Source organism: Phaethon lepturus, unplaced genomic scaffold (genome assembly GCF_000687285.1).
Source record: "Phaethon lepturus isolate BGI_N335 unplaced genomic scaffold, ASM68728v1 scaffold41579, whole genome shotgun sequence".
Lineage (NCBI taxonomy): Eukaryota > Metazoa > Chordata > Aves > Phaethontiformes > Phaethontidae > Phaethon > Phaethon lepturus.
The window spans coordinates 11,053-34,322 of record NW_010566308.1 but is presented as its reverse complement, the minus strand read 5'-3'; the positions used below and the strand labels follow the sequence as shown (position 1 = coordinate 34,322).

General features: G+C 38.6%; 1 protein-coding gene across 1 annotated transcript in view; it reads left to right on the top strand.

Annotated features, from left to right (window-relative positions):
* Window positions 1-2,428: 2,428 nt before the first annotated feature.
* LOC104627292 (adenylate cyclase type 2-like) overlaps window positions 2,429-23,270 on the top strand; it is a gene marked incomplete at its 5' end in the record, with an annotated part of 25,143 nt that continues 4,301 nt past the window's right edge. Inside the window, 6 exons of the mRNA XM_010295441.1 lie at window positions 2,429-2,613; window positions 4,150-4,234; window positions 10,322-10,480; window positions 17,860-18,006; window positions 19,158-19,265; window positions 21,383-21,497. Of these exons, the coding sequence (XP_010293743.1) occupies window positions 2,429-2,613; window positions 4,150-4,234; window positions 10,322-10,480; window positions 17,860-18,006; window positions 19,158-19,265; window positions 21,383-21,497 (799 nt within the window). The remainder of the gene's footprint in view (window positions 2,614-4,149; window positions 4,235-10,321; window positions 10,481-17,859; window positions 18,007-19,157; window positions 19,266-21,382; window positions 21,498-23,270) is intronic.

Below are 23,270 nucleotides of genomic sequence, written 5' to 3'. Positions count from 1 at the left end.
TCAGGGTCACTATTAAGGATTGGTATCACTGCAGTTCTTTGCCCTGGAAGAAGTCTCAATGCCTGTGTAGTCTGAGCCCTTTTTATTCATCAATAGGTTGTACAGAGGTGTAGGATGAACAAGCCTGAAACGGGTCTTCACTTAAGAATCAAGCCCAGTATACCTGCACACGAAAGCTGTAATTTTTTTGCAGCTGGGCATTAATTCCTGTGTAGGAAAGTCCGTGTTAATTTGATGAACTGAGAGAAGACTGCGTGGCCCACCAGACAGGCTGCCATTTGTCTGACAGCTTGCAGTTTTTGTGCTTTGACAAAGACCAGAGCTCTCATGCTGTACATACGACAGTAATTCCACCAGACCAGATTTTCTGTATGGCTACTCTGACTGTTCCTTCACCAGATTGTTACTGTTTTCCAGTCTCTTGCTTGCTTTGTAGCTGCATGAAACCTTCTGAGAAGCTATCTAGAATTCCAGTTACCTTTGTTCCTCTGCAGTGTATCTTTCAAAGCATTTTGTTTCGCAGTTCTTCTTCTAATTTTTTTTCAAGCCCTTTTGCATTAGTCTGAAAAGCTGAAAGGGTTAGAGAAGATTTCAATCTACAATACTATAAGTGTCTACTAAAATTTGCAAAGTCTGTTATTGAAAGGATGAAATTTCAGTTCCTTTCACAGGAATTGAAAAATGCATTTGCAGTTTTGAGCACTCGGAAACAATAGCCTTGTATATATATAAGATACAGTTGGAAAACCATTTTTTTAAGGTGGCATTTAAAAAAAACCAACTTCATAACCTGGTATGGCTGTTCAAGCAGAGTTGCCTACAGACTCATTTCCAGATCTGCTTGTTGCTTACTGGACTCTTGCATTGCAATACACGATATTGGAGTCTGTATTCTTAAATATGTGGCTGTGCCATTCTTCTCCAATCCATCCACCCTTGTCTGAAATCTTAGGTGAAATTTTCAATCTAGTTTATGTATTCCTTATGGAACACTACCAGAGACTGTATTCCACTTGGAAGTTTCTTGGTCTTAGTCAAACTGCATCTAGCTGTGGATTCAAGACTGCCTTTCATTTGATTGTTTCTTTTTGGAAAACTGATTTCACAAGAAAAATGCCTTACAGAGTGAAAAATGGATGCTGCTACTTTTATGTAACACTGAATTTGGAGTGTGACCTCCTGTGGAATGCAGCCATCAGAGAAGTTTTATTTTTGGTGCTTCTGAACAGCAGTTCTTTCTATTTCTTATTTCAAGCAGATCAGCAAGCAAAGTACAGTAACGGCAGAGATTCAAATGGCAGATCAATTCTGTCTGATGGGTACTGTGAAAATTATTATTCTTAGTGATCCTCCAAAATTAGTATGCAGTGATTCAGGTTCCGTCAAAAGTACTGCCATCAACAAGTCAACAGTAGTCTGAAAATAGCGTATCTAGAAATAGAATGCTTTGTAGTTTCAGAAAAGATAACTTCCCTACAAGGTGCAGGACTGTAATTTGCAGGAAGCGTCTTTGGCAAAGGTGCTGTATGTTAAGGACTGAGATAATGATTCTAGTGACAATGTATTATTCCTGTTTTAGCATTAATTTTGATGCCCTAATCAATTTCCAGAAAGTATCCAGAGAAAATATTTTTACAAGAATTTAACTTCAACCATACATATTTTTTGTTGATAGATATGACATAGGAAAGAAAAGGCTTTTTTTAACAATTGGATGTGTTCTTATGTAGTCATAACTCAATTTTATATTTATATTATGCATAGGCCATGTTAGTAACTTTATATCAGCTTTATTTTTAGAGTTTGTAAAATTGTATATCTATGAGGTTCTTAACAACTGTGTATTGCATCAATTTATAAATACTGCAAATATAGGCAATGAAATTGTTATTTTCAGGTCTTTTACCTTGTTTTTTTTAAAAAAAAAACTTTTACCTGTTTTCAGGTCATTTTACCTTGACCCGTATGCTAGTAGTACATACAGCATAGTTACTGAACTCAAGCATGAGTGGAAACTGTACAGTGGAAGAGGAATAAATCTTTTGTCAGTCTGCTGGCACTAGGCTCTTGTGTTAGTCTTCAACACCAGCAGTGGTGTCCTGCAAATAGGCACTCCTCGCTACTGCAGATGAGTAAATCAAAAGTGACAAAGATGAAAATTAGGGAGCATAAATTAGGAGCATAATCTGGATTCTATTGAGTTTTGGGTGAATTGGAGCTTAATAAGAAAAAGGGTCTATTTTATGAAATACCAACATTTGGTTGTTGTTGACTGTCTGTAAACCATGATGTCCCAGGTTGTGATAGATGCCATCCTTAAGTGGTCGGTCAATAATTCGTGTTTTAAACTAGCCTGAGCATTTTATTATGTATGATTTCCTACTCGAGCCAAATTCTAAATATTTTCCTTTTGATTTTTGTTTGACAGTATTTTATATACAGCTGCATATTAGGGCTCATTTCCTGCTCTGTTTTCCTGAGGATAAATTATGAGTTGAAAATGGTGATAATGTTGATTGCATTGGTGGGCTACAATGTAATCCTTCTGCACACTCATGGGCCCATGCTGGATGACTACAGCAAATTTATGTATGCAATGGCACCTCTTAGAAGGTAGGTGAATAACTCCAGTCCTTCTGAAATTAATAGAAATTAAATACTACCTATAGCAGTTCTTATGTCATGGAAAAGATTTTTTTTTCTATGTGCTTGGCTATAAAATCTACAAGTCATAATTTAAAATCGTTGTCATGGTGCAGTTAGTATATGATTTAATGTCACACCTCAGAGCATTAGAGTAAAATACACAAGTCTGGGCAAGGTGTTTAAATCACATATTATAGGAGATAGAGAATGTTTTAATTTGCATTTTTTTAATAAATGACATTAGGAAGAAGTCATCACAGAGGTTGTTAAGGCCTAAGGCTGAACATAATTAAGGCTGTTAAAGCATATTTGCGGCAAGCCAAAGAAAATCAACTTCCTCAGAACTAATACATTGTCTTAAAACTTTACAAATGCAGTTTTAGCTATTGAAAAACTTAGTAGACCAACAGTTTGGATATTTTTGTTGTGCTTGCGAATTGGTATGTTAAATTTTCAATGATACTGCTGAAATCGTTGTTATAGGTGATAATATATAAGATCAAAATTATGACTCTAAGTATTGCTGTGTAAAAAAAAATTTTGGACACTTGTACTTTCTACCTCATTTTCAAAACAAAGAGGTGATTCTCTTCTGTGTAGACTGAGTGTGCAGTGCATATGCCACAACAGAAAAACAGAATAATTGGAATAGAGTTTCAGTATCCTTTTTCCTGTGCAGTAAACTGCTTGGGATCTTTAGGACACAGAGACAACAATGGAAAAAGATTTGGATTTTTTTTTTAAGTGTATATCTTATTTGCTTTTAAATCTGAAGATTAAATAAACAAACCCAGGTCTTTATGTTTCCATTGCATAAGTGGAAAGGATACCTCTGTGATGGGGTGGAGAACCATGTGACAGGTTACATTTAGCGTGTGCTTCTTGGCAGCCTTGATTTTGCCAGTCAAGCTGTGTGTCTGTTGGTATTTTCCTTCCTAAATTTCTCACCAAGGTTCTTCCTTCAGCCACGTCAGTGGGAGAGTGCTAGTGTGAACTGTTTCCCATTACCTCTAGGGTCTTTTCCCAAAGCAGTTTTTAATAAACTCTGTACAAGATCTAGTTTGTGCCTCCTGTAATTCTGAGGTGAAAAGGCATCTTGGGACTTAAGTGCTTTAGTTTCTGTTTCTTCACATTCATTGGATATGGGCAAGCTCTCCATTATAGAAGTAGTGTTATTACATTAAAAATCTCTTTTTAATCTGCCTGTATAGAATAAGCACCAAGTGCTCTCCATCTGTAAGCAAACAAGGATATTATTTTTGCTAAATCCTCATCTTGTTACTGGACTACAAAATGTAGGTGCATTTGCACAGAACGTAGTAGAAAGAATTAAAGCTACGTAATGGAAATAATAATATTTCATCAAATAATAAAGCATATCATATTTACATGGTCTTAGTTTACATACCAGAAAGTAGTATAAATTGTGGTCTTATTCTTGTGCTAAAGTAATTTTGGTTTAACTTTTGAGCAGCTTGCTTTACTTATGTTTTTATTTTATAGGCCAGGAATACTGAAAGACCTGAAGTCCATGGGCTCAATTTCTTTGTTTATATTCTTCGTCACATTACTGGTTTTGGGTAGACAGGTAAGATGCACACTTCTCTTCACCTGCACCAGAGGACACAATGCCAGCCTCCACATGCAGCCTCTCACCTTCTCAAACGTTTTATAGATTTTCTGACAAACTCTTGATTCCATTCTGCCCCACACCCTTGCAAAGGAGTGTCAGAAGCATCTAAAAAGCTCTTTTTTTTATTACCATCCAGTATGCCCTTAAAACTCACCAATAACTGGCATTGAGACTGTAGATGTTATGCTGATAGCGTGCTGTGACTATTGCTTGTCATGCTGACCAATATTGTCTCATAGCTTCCTGGCGTGCTCCCATCTGTCTGCATCCATCTGCTGTCTCCCTAGTTGCTTAATTACAAGCTATTTTCTTCACAGTTACTACCGTTTGATGCAGACACAGAAACAATGTAGCATGCACACAGAAGTGTACCACATGCTGAGGCCACAGTTGCACTAAAACTATGACCCAACAGGAAGCTACTCTTTTTATTACCCAGTTGTGCTTTTTCAGTGCAAACGTGGTGTCGGTGGTCTTACTCTCTGCGAAGTTGAGGGCAGGTGCAAGGGGAGTTCTCTCTCCAAATCCTTGGATCTGTCTGTGATCCATGGCTAAAAGCTGCCAATTCCAGCCCGTTGTGCCAGGAACGATGCAGCACACAAGACGGGACTCTGAGATGGAAGAGGCGATCCATGTAAAACCTCATGAACAGTCTGTACCAGCCTTGGGAAGGATTTTATCCCATACTGTCTTTAAATCACTTCTTTACACTACAGGTCCCCAAAACATAATAACTGTCATTTAATTGCCAAGCAGGCCCTGCAGCTTACTAGACAAAAAATTCTTATCTGGCAGCTTCTCCAGTATTTGCTGTAGTGGGGAACACCCTTCTTGAGTTAGAAATAACATTCTTCATCTGCCTTGCTGCCAGCACTGTATTAGAGTTTGCTCATTTGATGATGCTAGCAGAGAATGGGGCTGGAACACAGCTACTTCCACTCAGAAAGAGGGATAAGTACTTCATTGCACCAGCTGAGAACCTTTAGTCCCTGTCAACCAAGGTGTCAGCTGGAGGCTGGTGGGTGCAACACCAAGAAGAAAGGAGAGAAGGAACGTCATCTTCACTGGGCAAGGAGAGTATTTCTTTGTGGGTTCAGTCACATCAACAAGAAAACTTGTTTTGCATAAAACAACAGTGTGTCTGTGTTGTTCTGTGTCACACCAACTGAAAAATGATCCTGTAATGGAAAAAGTCTTTGTTTTCAGAGCTGTAGGTCCAGGATCCTTGTTGTGATAGAACTTGTTTGTGGCTCTTCAGTCTGTTGCCATTGATTTTTCTGCTAGTTTATTCTCCCTTAAAGAAGAAGAAAAAAACCTCTGTGTTTTCAAACACCCTCAAGCAAAGTCTAAATGATAACTAGAAAACATTATGAATTAATTTTAATACATATCTGGCATAAGACCTGCCATTTTAAGTTACTGTTAATGATACTGACTGGTAGCAAATGCTTGGGAAAGCAATAGGGGAGGAAATGAACCTGCACAGCGCGACCCTTCCAGAGACCTGTGCTTCCCACCTTCTGCCAGTCAGCATTTCTGTGGCAACGTTTAATAGCCATTGGTTTCTCTGCTTTCTGTTAGACTGACTGATCCCTTTTTAACCCATTTTATCTTCCTGGTCTTCCCAACATTGTCTGATAATGAATTTCACAATTTGATAAAAAATCATGGGAAAGTGTCTGTCTTCTTGTTTGTTTTTAAACTTTCTGCTTGCTACTTTCATTGAGTGGCGCTTGCAGAACGCTGTTGAGCCATCTTGGCAGTGTAGGCAGAGTAAAATTCTTCCTTAGCCTTCTTCCATAGAGGATAACATGCAAGTAATTTCTCTGTTTGCTATTGCTATTTTTCTACTTTGCAGATGACAAGGTGTCTTTTCTCTTAATTTCTGATTATTTTAACAATGCTAAAGATAATAGCCACTGATGAAAAGGGTGGTCTTTCCATTTCCCTTGAGCTGGTATTGGTGCTCCTCTGTCCCCAGAGTAAAGTAGTGAGTAACCAGAAAGTTCATCTAGACAAAAATGAATGTGTTCCTACAAGCCTAGGTCTGTGAACCTGCTCACCACTGGTCAGAGAGATGTCTGTCCTCGTGCAAAAGCAGGAGGACAAATGTGTGTCTCTGGCTGAATGGAGATGAAGAGAAGGAGACCTAGTTACATGTTATATGAGCCAACTTAATTCTCAGGTTCAGCTAATACTTCTAACTGCACAACCAGCGTCCATACTGAAAGAAGTAGGCCTTCCCTCAGCTACTCATTCTTATCCTTGTACCTCCTCATTTGTACCAGCACAGCTGCCTGTAGAGCTGTATGGTGGCCCAAAATAGGAAAATGATCTAGCTTAAAAATTAACCCTAGAAAAATGGTTGGTTTTCAGCCAGATCTATTTCCTGATTTGGTTTTATGGTGTGGCTGCAGCAATGCTTCTACCAAAAGAATGAGCATAGGCTGGGAGTGAGCAGCCAAAAGTGAGATGGAGAAAGTAGAACTGCTTTTTTTTTGACAGTCATGCCAGTGTAGGCTACAACCATTCCCTGACACTGAGATCAAGTAATGCATTTCATTCTGCATGCATGCCGCTAGAGTTATTTGAAAATAGGCTGGCAGCAGGCAGACGATATGTTGAGAATGGTGACTCTTGCACCCTGCCCAGGCTTTGCCCAGGAGAATGCAGACTGGTATGGGCCAGACTCTGTAAGGAGTGTGCTCACATTTAAACACTGTTGAGCATTAAGTCTCTCTTACAGCCCAGTTTGAATTACCAGTATTGACATAGCCTGTGAATTCCTTTCTCATCCGTACCTAAAATTATACTATCCCTTTACTCCGTAGGCAAGGTGAATATTTTGTTTTTCCCATGATTGATTATATTGTGTTTATCCACACTGAACTTTATTGGCTGTTTTACCACCCAGATGTTTATGGCAACTTCCCTCAGCCATGAAAATTGTTTATTTGTAGTCTCTGTTCTGTTTTTTAGTGAGCTTTTATTCTGTGAGAGGATCCTTCTCTTCTTAGATAATGTAGTCTTTTCAAGAGCCTCTTCTGAAAGAATTGAATGAAAACTTATTTCAAACTTCACTCCTATTCACATGCCCATTGACTTCTTCATAACAGATGGAGGCATGTTTACAGAAGAGATGTCAACACTTCCCCATTGTATCAGCTTTAGCTAATATGTCTAAATATCTCTTTTCCTTAGCATAGTTTTTTCCCAGAGTACCTTGTTCTATTGTTCCCAGGGTCATCCCCGTTCTTTTCCAAAGATTTGCATTATATTCTTACCACTTGTCAGCTCTCTGACACTGTGGCTATTTTGAATGATCAGGCTATCCACCACAAGTTTCAGACCAGCAGCTTTGCATTTTGGTTACTCTCGAGCGGATGCCTTCCTATTGATCAGGAAGATCAAATGTTGGACAAGACATTTTCTGCTGACGCTGCATGTTGAGACAGTTTCTCAGATTTGCTGTCTGTAACTAACGGCTGGGAGGTGGAATCTCCTTAGCTCCCTTAACTGAATGAAAACCCAGGTTTAATTTCTAGTGATCTTATCTGCTTTAGTGCTGCCTTTGCTTCCCCTTTGCTGAATGCCATAGCATTCATCTCCCCTGACTGTAGACATAGGCAGCTACTCTTGAGATGCTTATCTTGACTTTCTGTGTGACATTCTTTCAGTGAGGAGAATTAGTTCGTTGCCTCACTCAGGCAGATATTGAAAACAGGCTCAGGTGAGTGTCCCATTAGGATTTAAAAATATAGATAAACCCTATATGGAGAACTATAAATAAGATAAATATAGGTAAATATAGATAAATAAAATAAGGTAAACCCTATATAGATGAAAATATAGATAAATCTCTGTGCAATCAATGACACATGAATCAGTTCTTGTTGCACTTAACTGCTTTTGCCCAAGAAGTTACCACTGATTTGAACCTTTGGGGTTGCGTTGCATTGCCTTGCACAGATACATGGTAGTCTCTTGTCCTGGAGGAAGCCAATGGCTCTGTGGTGCCTGGAGGAGCACAGTGTCCTTCATGCCACCCTCGTTGGTCCACTGTGCTCACCCATTGGGAAGCGCTGTCAAGTAAAGCAGCATAAGGTGAAGAAGGGAAATGTTGTATCTCAAGGATATTGTGCCTGCAGATATATAATGGCAATTCTGAGATACTTTTATTCTGTTATGTTGAAAAGGTTCTGGAGATAACACGTAAAGTAGGAAACAATCTTAGTTTGCATACAGTTGCAAGGCTACAGAGAATGAGCAGGATCTTTAACAACATGTATACTAAATTGGCTAGATCACACAAACAAAAAAACCCCATGTTTTAAAGTAAGTTTTAACAAGGTAGTGCTTTTTTGACTTATTTAGAAGTCTGAATAGGCATTTTGAAATATGGTATCTTGGCTTTTTTTAATTTCAAAGCAAACTGTAGAATAAATTCGCTTTTTCTTTTAAATTTCTGAGTTCTCTTTGCTATTTTTTGTGGCAGCCTAATTTTCATTCAATAAATAATAAAGCAGTGAATAAATTATCTCTTTAATATTAGCTCTTAAAGAAGAAACATATCTTTTTGAAGACTTCAGCTTATCTATCACTTTTTCTTTTCAATACAAATTGATACAATGTATGGATACCTAATTTCAGTTTTTTGCCAAGCATCCAGTTTACTTTTGTCAATTTATGCAAATAATTTTGACATCCCAGGTTTTTACTGGATATTTTTCTGCATGAATGCAGTTGGTGGCATTTGAATTTATCATCTATGTGGGGAGCTTAGATGTATAAATATACAATATATATGTATATATAATATACATATTTAAAACCTTGCCAAATCATTTTAATACCATCTCATTTCAACTTTCTACTCTAGCTTTGGCTGTGATCTCAACAAAATATCTATGAATCATTTTCAGCTGTGACAGCCACTGTCCAATCAGAAGGACTACTCTCATTTTGATGTGAATGCTTACTGACTGCTAATAATGCTAGATAGCATTTCTAGGTTTTTCTATAATAAAGTTATCATCATAATCATGTTCTCCTGGTTAATAATATAGTCTTCACTGAGGCTGCACGATAGCGTTAAACCATTGGCCTGCATTGAAATAGCTCTTGATTTATATCAGCACAAATGAGATAGGCCAGTGGAAGCTTTACTGTAGAAATAATGCCATAGAAGCTATGACAAAACATTGACAATATTGAAAAGGAGTGCTCCACAATAATGCATTTTTATTCATTTTTCAACATCTTTTTAATGAAATCAGATCTCCAAAAATACTGGATAATACTCCAATAATAATGTTATACATTTCCATATGGTTCCAGTTATTGTTATTGTTGGGGATGTTCAAAAACAATTACGAAAACTCTGGGACAAAAAGAAAAGAAGGATAAAGTATTATGGAAAGCAGTGCAAAAGCAAAACAAAAAAACCCCAAAACAACAAAACCAAAACTGTGTTGGCCCAACTGACTGGGCCATTTTTGATAATCTGATAATGATTTGATAAACTGAAGGCACATTATATCAATACGCTGTTTTTGCATGTACTGCCCCCTTTTTACCAGGCTGATTGCATGACATAAGTTCAAGTTGGTAAAAGTTAAGGTCTTCCTGAAATGTGATTACTGTAATTGAAATTCTACACTTCAGATAAATAAAACATCATATTAACTTGCAAAACTGTAAATTGTTTCCGTAACAGTGTTTGATTTCTGGAAAGAATTTCTACTGAAGCCTGAGAGTAAATAAATAAATCTACCATTGTTTAAGTCATCTTGCAACTTTTGTTTTTTTCCCTGGGCCTTTTTATAGACCTTTTGTTAGGGGGAGGAGCTTATAAGTTTGATGAAATGTATGTCACTGTGTGTGTGCTTGGGTTGTGATTTCTGTGGAATCTGGATTTGTACTTGAGTGGCCAAATAATAGCTTTGTAGGGGTGGTGTATTGTGCTTATTTTGTCTCTTAAACCTGTACTCCAGCAGGACAAGATGCCTATTGTTTCTTTACCTCTGTGTCCTCTTGTAACAGAATGAATATTACTGTAGGTTAGACTTCCTGTGGAAGAACAAGTTCAAAAAAGAGCGGGAGGAGATTGAAACCATGGAGAACCTAAATCGGGTACTTCTGGAGAATGTGCTTCCAGCCCACGTAGCTGAACACTTCTTGGCAAGGAACCTGAAGAATGAGGTCAGCCATCTCTCTATATCCTCTGCTCTGTAAAAAAGCAGCATATCCTGGAAATCTCACATAATGCTGATTTGAACAGTAGGTTCATGCAGCTAGATTATAGATATACAGTCACTTTCATTCCCTGTTAACCTACCTGAAAGGCTTGCTTTACAGCACTGAGTGCACCTTAGTACCTTGAAGTAAAAAATGTGAAATTAACTTAAGTGGCAATGCACTTTGCCTTTTGAAGGGGGCTAGAAAAGGGGGAGGAGGAAGAAGGGGATGGTTGAATCAACATGGTTTTAAATTTAAATCCTGTACATTCAGATACTTTTTCCTTTGTGATCAGAGTGGAGCTGCATCCAGCTGAATTTTCTTCTGGTGACTGGAGACCTTGCTTACTGGAGTGAAAATTAACCTTTTCCCTGAAACTGTGGCTACGTTAATTCTGGAAAGAGGTTCTGAACACTGAATTGGCTATTTACTTGCTGCTTGTGGACCTAATCCAAGCACCAGAAAAGTCAAACAGCAGACCCCTGTTGACTTAGGTGGAAATTAGATCTGCTCCTAATATTGCTTTACAGTTTTAATAAAACAAAAAAGGATTAAAAAATAAAATCATTTAGAGAGAGTAGCAGTTCTGGACATCTTAAATGCAATAGTTTGAATTACTTGTGCATACCAAACGATTGTTCTAAAACCGACAAAAGAGGGGAGAGGGCACCTTTAGGGATTAATTTTCCATCTCCTGAGTCAAAAAAGATGATGTCTTCCCTTTCACTGTAGTTTGCATTAAGCCGTACTAATCAGTGCTTTATATCAGTACTTTAATACTACCTGCAAATATTCATTTGGTAGCTAATGTCAAATGAAAACTGCTGTGGGGTTCCTTTGAATGCAGTGAAGACCTTGGCTGGAAGCCACGTTGGCTCAGCCCCAGTTCTCAGTTCAGGCATTAAACACAGCAAACCATCAGGAGATTGCTTTCTCATTTATGTGCTATTCCATCTCAGCTCCCCAGCAGAGCAACACCATCTGTTCACCTTTGTTTTGGCAACTGGATTTATATTGTCACCCCTCAAGATTCTTAGGTTGGAATGAGCTTTAGTAAATTTAGTGAAGAACAGAAATTGTAATGTGCTGAGCTCTCCAATCTATCATGTCAGCAGAAGTAAAAATGATTTGACATGAGTTTAGTGGCATCCATTAAAAAAAAAAAAAAAGAAATCTTCAGTTGTTTCTTGTTTTACCTTTAAACACAGTTTTCAAAGAGGGTAGAACCTTTCAAATCCCTGGAAATGTCCAGGAATATCCACATCTGTCATGTCTTCAGATTTTCAGATTTGTTTCAATGTCAGCAAGGATGTGTTGAGCCTTAAAGGACATTCGGTATGTGTGTATGTGTATACACCTAAGAATATATTAGGACAGATCAAGCTTTTGTTTTTTTTAATGGATATTTAGGTCAACAGATAGTGAATTGAAATTTGTCTACGTTTTGCTTAGTTGCAAATATTCATGTTAATATGGTTTTATATATATTCTTTTCTGCTTAAACCAGATTTCAAGATGAAAATCTAGTGGATGAATAGTCTGTTTCAGAATACTGCTTCTCTTAGAATTTTATGCATGCAGCTGTATGGACAAAAGGGAAGACAAAGTATGCTGCTGAAGAACAGGCAGGAGGAATGAAAGGGGAAAAAAAGAGTAAATGAATGCTAACCGGGAGTAGTTGGACTGTACTTTTAGACAACCAGCAAAGGTCTTTTCATAACAGGATACACATTGACTAATGATGATATGGTAAAAGCAAAGTTACTCCAGAGCAAACTGTAACGAAGGTTTGTTTGCATTACCAGAACATCCGGAACTGGGTTTCTGCTTATAGCCTGCACGCTGGGTACCAATCAGGGCACTTTCCAGTTGAGAGAGAGAAAGATAGGAACAACTATAAAATGAAAAGCAGGAAACAGGGCCAGGATTAAACACATCTGCACCTGGCTTGTGCAGCCTTTTCTTTTATGCTGTTAGCATCCAGATCCCCTATTAGTAAAAAGTGCTCAGGAGCTTTTGTGCTGCAAGCTAACTGGCAAGCACATTACTGAGCAATAGGAATCCTGTTTCATTAGCTACAGGATGGAGCCAGAACCCTAATTAGAGCAGAAATTCTGCCTCAGAGAAGGTGGCCGCCATACACTTCCAAGAGGTAGAATGGGATTGGTTTGCCTCCTCCATCCCAAGAAGATCTCCAGGAACTGGAGAAGAAGAGAGGACAGTAAGGAAAGCCAACCAGCAGAAATTCAAATGTTACCAAAGGGAAAAAAAGGGGAAAAAAAGAGGGGTGGGGAGGATTGACTGCAGAAGACAGGATTATTTTATTTTATTTTTGTTGAAAGAAGCAAAGCTGCCCCTTCCTGGAATGGTGTTGCATTTAATTTTGTGATTAAACATTTTGGACAATACTGTTTCAAAAGAAGTACTCATAGGAAAATTAAGACACCCTATTGCTATAGCCTTTATTATTATGAATAATCAAAGTAACTGGAAATGCCTCCTTAAAATTAGCTGACATTTATTGTGACAGCCACAATTACTACTCATCTGGTTATAAGCAGTGCCATTTGTGTTGTCTCCATGCTGGTACTATGCTGTAAAGCATTAGTGGGGATGGGTATTGCCCCAGTATTACAGAGGATGGAAGAGAAATGGAATATTGTTGCTGAGCTTCAGCGTATGGCAAGTGTTCACATACTAGCGTTCATTTATTTTTGACGTGGAGGAGAGGAAGGAGTGGGAACTGGTTACAGAAAAAGATTTGTGCCTATAATTTTATCACTCAGGCATGCAACCCTTTCTTACAGGTTGGTTGTCCCTGCAGTGGGTGGGTGGACAGCCAACAGCATAAAGCTCACTCACCTTCCCATGTCACAGCAGCGCTTTTATTTGCGTCTCCTGCCTTGTGCTGTCATATTTCTCTTCCTGATGCCTGTGCATCGTGCAAGTTGCCACGACTTGTTCTGGGCAACACTTCTGCTTTCAGGGAAGACAGCAAAGGCACTTCCTAATAGCTAATTAGGGCTTCATGCTTAGTATCTGTGAGACAGCCTTTTTTTCAGTGGCAACCGTAGTAAGACAGGAGTTGCCATCCCTCAGTAGTCCAGTCAATTGCAGGGCCCAGGCAGTACCCAGTGTTAGATACTTCAGCAAAAGTTCAAGGAGCAGCTGAAGATTAATGTGCTATTCACCGTTCTGCTTCTACCTGTAAATATAAGGGCGTATTTTGCTTCTGCAGGTGCTTTTTATACAATTCCTAGTTATTAATTTTTCTAGTATTCACATGAGCTTTGAGGTTTTTAACCCTCTAAGCTCTTGTCTTTCATGTTGTTGAATAGCAATGACATACATATTTATATATCTCTTATCTAAAATATTTTTCCTTATTCTAGTTTTAAATGTCCTGTTTATCTTCTGGTTCCTGTATTATGAGGTGGTAAAATGAATCCATCTTCTACCACCTCTGCTTCATACTATTCAGTAATATCATATGCCTGCAGCACTGCATAGTTGGTCTTTTCCTGTAAGGGTTCAGTTGTAGCTCCTAACAGATGTGTATTCTTATGACTTGAAGTTACATTCGCAAATAAACCTTTACATGGCATTAGTTTCCATGAACTATTTCAGATATGGCACTGTCCCAGTATCACCTCTGTGCCTAGATTTTGTCTGTTCACAAACTTTACAGCCAGTGTCTCATCAGTAGTGTAATTCTGGCACGTTTTACATCCTCAGGATGCAAAATCAGCAGGATTCAATAAAGCAAATAGAACAGCTATCTAATGTTTTTCTGGTAAATTAAAACTATTTTTACTAATTAACAGAATCCCTAGGACAATAGAATTGTGTATTAATATTAATTTAAATCATATAATCATGGAATCATTAAGGTTGGAAAAGACCTCTAAGATCATCAAATCCAACCATCAACCCAACATCACCATGCCCACTAAACCATGTCCCAAAATGCCACATCTACATGTTTTTTGAACACCTCCAGTGATGGTGACTCCACCACCTCCATGAGCAGCCTGTGCCAATGCTTGGAAACAGGAAACAGAAACTTTACTCCTCAATAAAGAAATTTTTCCTAATATCTAATCTAAACCTCCCCTGGCGCAACTTGAGGCCATTTCCTCTTGTCCTATAGCTAGTTACTTGGGAGTAACCTCACTAGAACCTCCTTTCAGGAGAGGTCTTGTTCTTCAGACCCTTCACCAGCTTCGTTGCCCTTCTCTGGACACGCTCCAGCACCTCAACGTCCTTCTTGTAGTGAGGGGCCCAAAACTGAACACAGGATTCGAGCTGCGGCCTCACCAGTGCCGAGTACAGGGGCACGATCACTTCCCTACTCCTGCTGGCCACACTATTGCTGATACAGGCCAGGATGCTGTTGGCCTTCTTGGCCACCTGGGCACACTGCTGGCTCATGGTCAGCCGGCTGTCAACCAGCACCCCCAGGTCCTTTTCTGCTGGGCAGCTCTCCAGCCACTCTTCCCCAAGCCTGTAGTGTTGCATAGGGTTGTTGTGGCCGAAGTGCAAGACCCGGCACTTGGCCTTGTTAAACCTCATACAATTGACCTTGTCACATAATAATTTGTCTGGATTTAACTTACTAGATTTTTCAAGCTGGTAGGCGTATGAACAAAAATCTGTTTTTTTAGAAATATTTGATCACAGATGTATACAACTTATTTCTTTTGTCAGGTCAGTTTTCAAAAATGTGTGTAATAATCCATGTTTTGAATATTAACTTTCTACATTCTGCTATAAATACTGTTGTATCTCCCTCCAGTCTTTCATAGAACACTGTGAATTTTCCTTTCTGTATTACCAAGGCCCTATATTTTTGATGCAGACCTCTTTTAATAGCCAGCACCATGTGTGTGGCCTGAATTCCTTCACCCAAAATTGAAATCAAGTTACAGAGAAGGTGACCTGAGGAACTAGAAGGAAAGCTGAGTTAACCACAGAATGTAATACCTGTACCTATTCTGTTAGCTTGCTTATTAAAAGCACTCAGCACATCAGATCTTAACTTTTTAGTGTATTTGTATGCAAATGTTACTGTAGCTTCAGTGTAGGCATGCCTGAGGTAAATTTGAAGTAGGTAGATGTCAAGCAAAATGCAAACTGCAAAAGCTAAACATTTGAGGAGTGAGCCTGTTAATCTTCTTCTACTGCTTCACTTAACTAATTTCAAGCTAATTTGAGTATATCTGCACCAAGTCTAGGGTGCATACATACTCAAGACAGCCACCAGTGTATGTCACTGGAGTAACAGAGTGGACCTGGTTTTAAGTGTGAGATACTGGAGCAAAGAGAGGTCATTTTGGGCCTGAGCTTCTGAATCTCTTAGAGTCATCCTGTATAGTTTCAGGCACTCGAGTGCCTACATTAGGAAAATTACCTCTAGCCTTTTTTTTCCATAACTGAGGGAGAGGAACATCATTTGAGGTGATTCTGCCCATTTGGCATTAAAGTGACCTTCCAGGTAGGCACATCTGCTGCACTGACAATATAGGACACAGAGGATGACTGTGGTCTCAAATTAAATATTTAAGTCAGGTGCTTAAATTGCCTAAATTCAGTTGATGTCATCCAGCCAGAGGGGTTCCCTCTCCTCACCGTTTGATTACTTTATTATATGGATTAAATTTATTAAGCAGGTGTTTATAGAGATGGATAAAATAGATGGCAGAAAAATCTTATCACAATATTGGTTCTTCATGAAAAATTCTTTTGGCAAGAGGACAACAGAGATCCAGAACTCCTTTGAAGTTTAGTAGTGATCTGACAGTGCACTCATCAGCTGGGATGTTTTGTTTAGTTGCTTTTCTTTTGCACAATGAGATCACTTTAAAGAGATACTGCTTTTGTATGTATGGCTGCAAGCTGGATGTCAGGTACAGGTGAGTGATTTCAACCAGCTCAGCTTTAACAATACAAAATAATAATGGTGAGTTGCAACGATATATTCCATCCCCACTGCACAGAGGCATGGTAGAGCTTCAGTGACGCTCGTTACGGAATCCTTAGAAAATAAAGGGGCAGAGAAACCTAGTTAAAAATCATCTCCCTCCTCCAGCTGCCTGTGTTCCTCCCTGTCTGCCGTTGTTTTCATGCTTTCCCAGACACTTCCCTCACACCTCTTCCGGGATGAGGCAGTTTTCCCACAGTTCTGCTATTTTTCAGTTATACGTCACCAATAGAGGTTCACTATGTCTGTACACAGATGTCTGACACACCACATTCTTCCCAGAAGAAAGACACTGCCAGTGAAATTACAAAAAAGAACCTTCACTAAGTAAAAAGGAAAATAATATCGGATGCTTCTTCAAATCACAGTACAAATCCTATTCACCTGATTCACATGAGTATTGAAATCCTTGTTTTACTCAAATAATAACCTGAACAGAATTTGACTTTACAGTCAAATACAGCATCTTTTATTGCTGTAATTTTAATAATATTTTATTACCTTTGTATATAGATACTAATATTTTTAAAGTAGTAGTTTAATAAATATTGTTTCATTCCTTTTTTCAGGATGTGAATTTGTCCTGAAATAAGAGTTATTCTAATGTTTAAGGGCAGTGAAGAGTAAGCTGAAGGGGGTGGACGTGGTCAGTTTTAGTACTAGAAGCTTCCAGTGGAGCCGAGGTGCTCTCTTTTCAGTGGTCACAGAAGGCAGTGGAGAATCTGACATAAATAAGTTGTAGTTCAGGTGACTTCTTTCCCTGTGTCTCAGCTCCTTGTTATGGAAAAGAAATGACAATTATTTTGTCCTATTAGGCATCCTGTCATTTTAGATTAGGAACTACCAGGATTGTGTTACATTATGCATTTGTAGTGTGTCGGGTTTGTGGTTTTGGTTCAGTTTTCTAGTTATTACAGTAACACAAACAGATAATAATAAATTAGATACTGTTTTGCAAAATACAGTTTCAGCCATGGAAGCCAGACCAAATGCTCTAGGTGTGAAGAAATGGGATCCCCTCAGAAATGGGCCCTATTTAATAGATTAGTGAACATTTTGTGTTCAGGGAGTTAATGTTCAGGAGGAATAAAGGGTAACTTTAAATCACTAAAATATTTTCAGCTGTATATGTTGACTCTCTTTAACAAATAGGTTTATATACCATTTAAAATTAATAAATACAACTAAATGCAAAAAATACCCAACCACCATCTTAAGGCATTCCAACCAGTTTAGTGCCTCCCTTTTCAGAACTAGGACACTGCATATTAATAAGGAAACTTATTAATAAGTATATTAATATATATTAATAAGAGCTGAGTATGATAGATTTTTTTTCTCTATTCTGTTTTCCTTTGGACAGGACTTATATCATCAGTCATATGACTGCGTCTGTGTCATGTTTGCCTCTGTTCCGGATTTCAAGGAATTTTACACAGAATCTGATGTTAATAAGGAAGGCTTGGAATGTCTCAGGCTGCTAAATGAGATCATTGCTGACTTTGATGATGTATGTACTTCCAACAGTCAACATATGGTTTCAATCATAATAACCTGGCAACAGTAAGCAAACATACATGAAAGGGAGAGTGGAAGAGCTGTCAGAAAAGAACTTTTGTATGCCTAGTCATGTGGAAATTACTTACAGGGAGTATTAAAGGAAAAAGAGATATATGTGGGATAAATCAGATATTGATCTGACATCTTACTCAATTGCTTTTGATTCGCTATAATGAGAATCCTATGTGCATATCTGATGGAGAAATTTTTGCCCTTTAGCTGCAGTTCATGAGGCACTCATATTGCATGCCATATATTAACTCCCGTTTCTAAATACTAGTGCCTAAAGTCAGGTATGTAAATCGATGTCCCCTAAAATAATACAGCTTTGTGTTACACCTGATCTGTGTTGGGCTCGTTATACAGAGCATTGATCAGCTGATACATGAGCTACTCAAAGGACTGTATAAGTTTTAATATTCCATTCTCTAAAGTTGCAAGCAAGTACAGAGTATGACTACAGCTGGATTGTGAAAAGGCAGCTGTAAAGGTCCCACTGAGAACAGTATTTGTCTTAAAGTTATTAGGGATGAAGATACTAGAAAAAGGTGTTAAGATCGTGTCATGACTCAGAGAGCACAGTCTGGATTTGTGGATGTGCAGCTTACAAGAGGGTATTTTAGCAACAAACCCATTTGGAGAACTTTGGAATGTTCAAAACAACCTGGGATGTGAACTAAAATCCTTGGATGTTAGTCCCATTGGCATGAACCATCCCATTGGCATGGAAGAGATGCTTACTTTCAGAAAGCTGCTTAAAGCTTAACTGTTGGCTCTCATGGTGACTCAGTTCCAGTATCATACTCTACTGACTTTTAAGTGCTATATTTCTAATAAGGTGGAATTTATTCTCATTACTATAAATTTAGTCCCTTTATAATAAAAAGGTATTTTAGCAGATAGAAATTCCCTTTTCTTGGAGTCTGTAAGCATTGTTTTATCCATCTTAAGTCCTTCATCCTGTATATATTTGTGAAGCCATTTGGTGTCTATTAAGAAACTGTTCCAAGAATTGATGCTCTGAATGCTGTTAGAGTAAGAATGCTGTTAGAGTAACCAGGCTGCTGATCTGAATAATGAATAACCGTCCTTATTTTACAGTTACTGTCAAAGCCAAAGTTCAGTGGAGTTGAAAAGATAAAGACCATTGGAAGCACTTACATGGCAGCAACAGGTTTGAGTGCTACACCCAACCAAGAACAGTGTCAGGTATGGGAAAAGGTTCCTGCTTGATAAAAAACATGTTCAAATGAAGGCTAAAATTCTGTTCATTAAAGTGCAGGTTATATATAATGTTGTTGGCCTTGTTTTTTCTTATTTATGTAGATTGTGTTGTACTGGCAAAGTGTATACTTTTGTTTAGTAGTCTCTATAAATTATTCTTCACACTGAGGTTTGAAAATGCCACCTCTGTATCTGCTAAGTCTAGAACAAGCCAACTCTAAATGCAATACAGCATTTTATTGTTACATGCTGCAGCAGAACTGCATTTATAGAGTGTACAAAAGACTGGAAGAATTGGTATTTTCCATTGTAAGATGGGAAGGTTGAGTAGCCACATTAACCATACAGTTACAGAACCCTCAGGCTCAGCATTGAGAACGTGTTCCTTTGTTTCTGATTTACTTAATAGGGTAGGTTAGGAACTGCCATCAGTAGAAATAAAGTTCAGAGAAGCAATTAATAACTTTTAAGCAAAAACCTTGCTGTTGCCATGATCTTTAGAGTACTACAGGTTAGCGATAGAGAGACAGCAATTTTGAATCAACACATTCTCTGCTAAGGATTAGTATATTCTTGCCAAACTCATGTTCCTTCCAGACAGAAGCAATTAACACCTGAACTATAGACCTTAAGGATCCTGAGGACAAAAGAAGAATGATTTTAAGTTAGCTCTGACATTTAATACAGGGAGGTGAAGGGGGTGAAGGAAATGCAGAACTGTATACTGGAGATTAGAAGACATAGAGGATCTCTCAATCACAACTGAAAATAATGTGTGCACAGGAAGAAATTTACCACTTGAGTTATTTCCACAAACTGTGAATCAAGAGATCCAAGTTTTAATGTTCCTTTGGTAATTTAGTACACATTTTCAAAGGAAATCCACCGAAACTCAGCAGCCTTCAGTCCAGATGCCCGAAGATCCACCAACACTGCAGTGTGGCAGTGACTGACTGTTAGGCATACTGCTGGGAACAGCCCCCAGCTTAAAACAAGCAACTAAGGAAGCCTAAGTTCCTAAGGAGGGAGTCTGAATACATCAACTGAACAGGAAACCATCCGTCTTAGCCAGGGGTGAACTCCAAAGGAAACAGGCTTCATTCATCTAAACAGCTGCTCTGACAAGCACCACTACTGTCCCACCTAGACTGATGCATCTGCTCTATAAATCGTCTCCTGAAGTTGTCATCTGTCTGTCTCTTCTGTCACTTTATATCAAGAAGTGAGGAAGATTCAGTCTTTTCTCCCAGAGATCAGTGAGTCCATCTCTTACAAAATTATTCTCTTGTCAGGATCCTACCCTGGGCCTTTCTCCTCAGCCCGAGGGGACTCAAACCAGTACTTGGAAATCAGGCTGCACTGTCGATGTACAAGGAGACATTAAGGCTATAACCTTTTTAAGTGGTATAAGCTCTGAGCTAGTAAATTGGAGGACAGAGGATGGGTTGCCTTCTTCCTCTCTTCCTCTTATATTTTATTCATTTTCAGGTCTATTAGATGTTCTCAGAGGTGCTTGCTTACCTACCAGATGAGATCAGTGGAGGAACTCTTAAAATTGTGAATTTCACTGGAGTTTAAGCATTAACTAACGTGCCCAGCTGCACAACAGTGAGCGAGAGGAGCCTCTGTGAGGCTGTCCACAAACATTATTTATTACTGAAGGGCATAAAACAGAAGCAGACACTTAGGGCAAATTAATGAACAAATCCATGGTGGTGTTGGTTAGAGTTGATGTTCTTAGAGGTCTTTTCTAACCTTAATGATTCTGTGATTCTATGATTGAGTGCCTGTGGGATTAGGTAGCTGCTAATCATTTATTTGACAATCAAAACATCAGATTAGACATGTTTTGAGTCTATCATCTCTAGACTGCCTGATTGTGTAAGTAAAATGCATCCTGGTCTATTTGCCATTGTTTGATCTAACTAATGTTGGATAGGGCACCATCTTCTACATTACTTTTCTTCTGCTGCCTGCTGGCATTAGGACATCCCTAAGGGCTTAAGTGCTTTCAAGTGTTCAGCATATTTTGGTTGTATTCTCACAGCAACTAAGACTAAGGAAAATGATTTTATACTGTTTGCTTGGCTGTTTAAATTCAGGAACCTGAACGACAGTATATGCACATAGGAACCATGGTGGAGTTTGCATTTGCCTTGGTGGCGAAACTGGATGTCATAAACAAACATTCATTCAATGACTTCAAGTTACGAGTAGGTATGTATCACAGGATTTTTATGAGCATATCATGGAGGAGGGGGAGAATTCACTGTGAAGTATCAACTGATTAAAGTGTTGGTAGAACTGACCAAAAGGGCCAGGAAAGTAAACAGTACCATCTTTACCATGTTTAAAGGTAGCCTACATGGTATGCCCCATTAACCATAGCTGCTGTAGGAGCGTTTCAAGGCAGGACTCAGAAAAGGGCAGTATTTGTAAGTAAAGAATTGTTGAAAAATATGTTCCCATGGCTCTGAATTGTTTTATTGTAACTGTATAATAATTATTCTAGAGGTTGTTAACTACATAATTTTTTTAAGCTTATCAGTGCCAAAAGATGGAAGAAGACTCCAGGCAGGGCTTTACAAAACCATATAAATGGTTTTGGTGGACAAGAACTATAAGGGGCCAGTGAGGCTGGAGTTTGAAATATTTTAGATGTACTAAACTCAAGCAAGCATACAAATGCCTTCCCAGTGTTAGACAAAGGAGGTATTTCTCTTCTTTGTTATTCTGTGGTTATTGACAAATAAGAGCAAAGATGACTAGTTGTTTGTATTTGAAAGGGGTATCCCTTATGTTTCAGCTTCTAATTGCTTCTACTGGTGCATCATGGTATTTAAAAAAAGAAATAGGCAGCTGCAGTAAGCCAGGGAGAGCATGATGAAATAAATTAATTCAGAGCTGGTCAAGAACCGTATGTTCCAAAATGTTTATTTCCTGATAGCAGTACACAGCAGTTTTACAATGCAATATGTAACTTGGAAAGTGTGAAATGAAAGCAGTAAATAAATATTGGAAACCCGTAAATCCTGTAAACATGTCAGAAGTATTTGATTTCCAACCGTTATTCTCCTGTCTTGTCTTTTTCTTGCTGTGCTGTTTGCTTTTCCGTTCAGCTTGTCCTCTCATGTTTAGTTCACAGTGCCACCCACTGGCAAAACTTGCTATCTTCTGACTTGAAATATTGATGGGTTCCTGAGAGCACTCCTTTGCCAGTGTATTTTGTGTTCCTTGCTAGGGTTAAAAAATGACAAAGCAAATCTGAAATATGCTTCCTTCTCAAAGAGTTACAAAACTTGAGGGATTTAAAAGAAACACGTAGAGATACCATATTTCTGTACAGAATAAAAGTTCTCTTCTTGCTGTAGATGACACATGACACATACTTGCAAGCATATCAGCAGTGTCAGTACAGATAAGGGGCTGCTGAGTGTCAGGGCTAAATCCACATTGTTTGAAGCAATACTGACTCCTTTAAAGTGGGGATCATGAAGCAAACTTTCTAGGGGGAAAAAAAGATAACTACTTGTGGGTTTTAAAGTGTTTGCTATAGGTTCCAGATAAGTCAGAATGCTTTGCTTCATGAAATGAGGAATGATTAAATCTACAAAGGGACACAGGCTCCAAACTGGCACTTTTGCCACCTTAATCCAATATAGGCACCATTGAGATCTTCACTTCCCATCTTCACTTAATTTCTTCTCCACTTCCCACCACCACCTGACCATGAATGCATCTGATATCCATAGCAATTGGAGGCACAGAAACATTTGAGCATCCATCTCCAACATAGTCCCTGCTGTAAGGATTTAAACCCAACTGCCATTTGTAAAAACCTTCCTCAGCCAGCATCTAACCCCAGAGTTGTTGCAACTTGCTAGAGGTCTCAGCTTTCAACCTTCATTTTCTGTGAGTGCCGGAATGCTGGTTGTGCCTTAGGAGGTACACATCCTGCCCTGTTGGGGGCATCCCCGTTGTCAGGCAAGG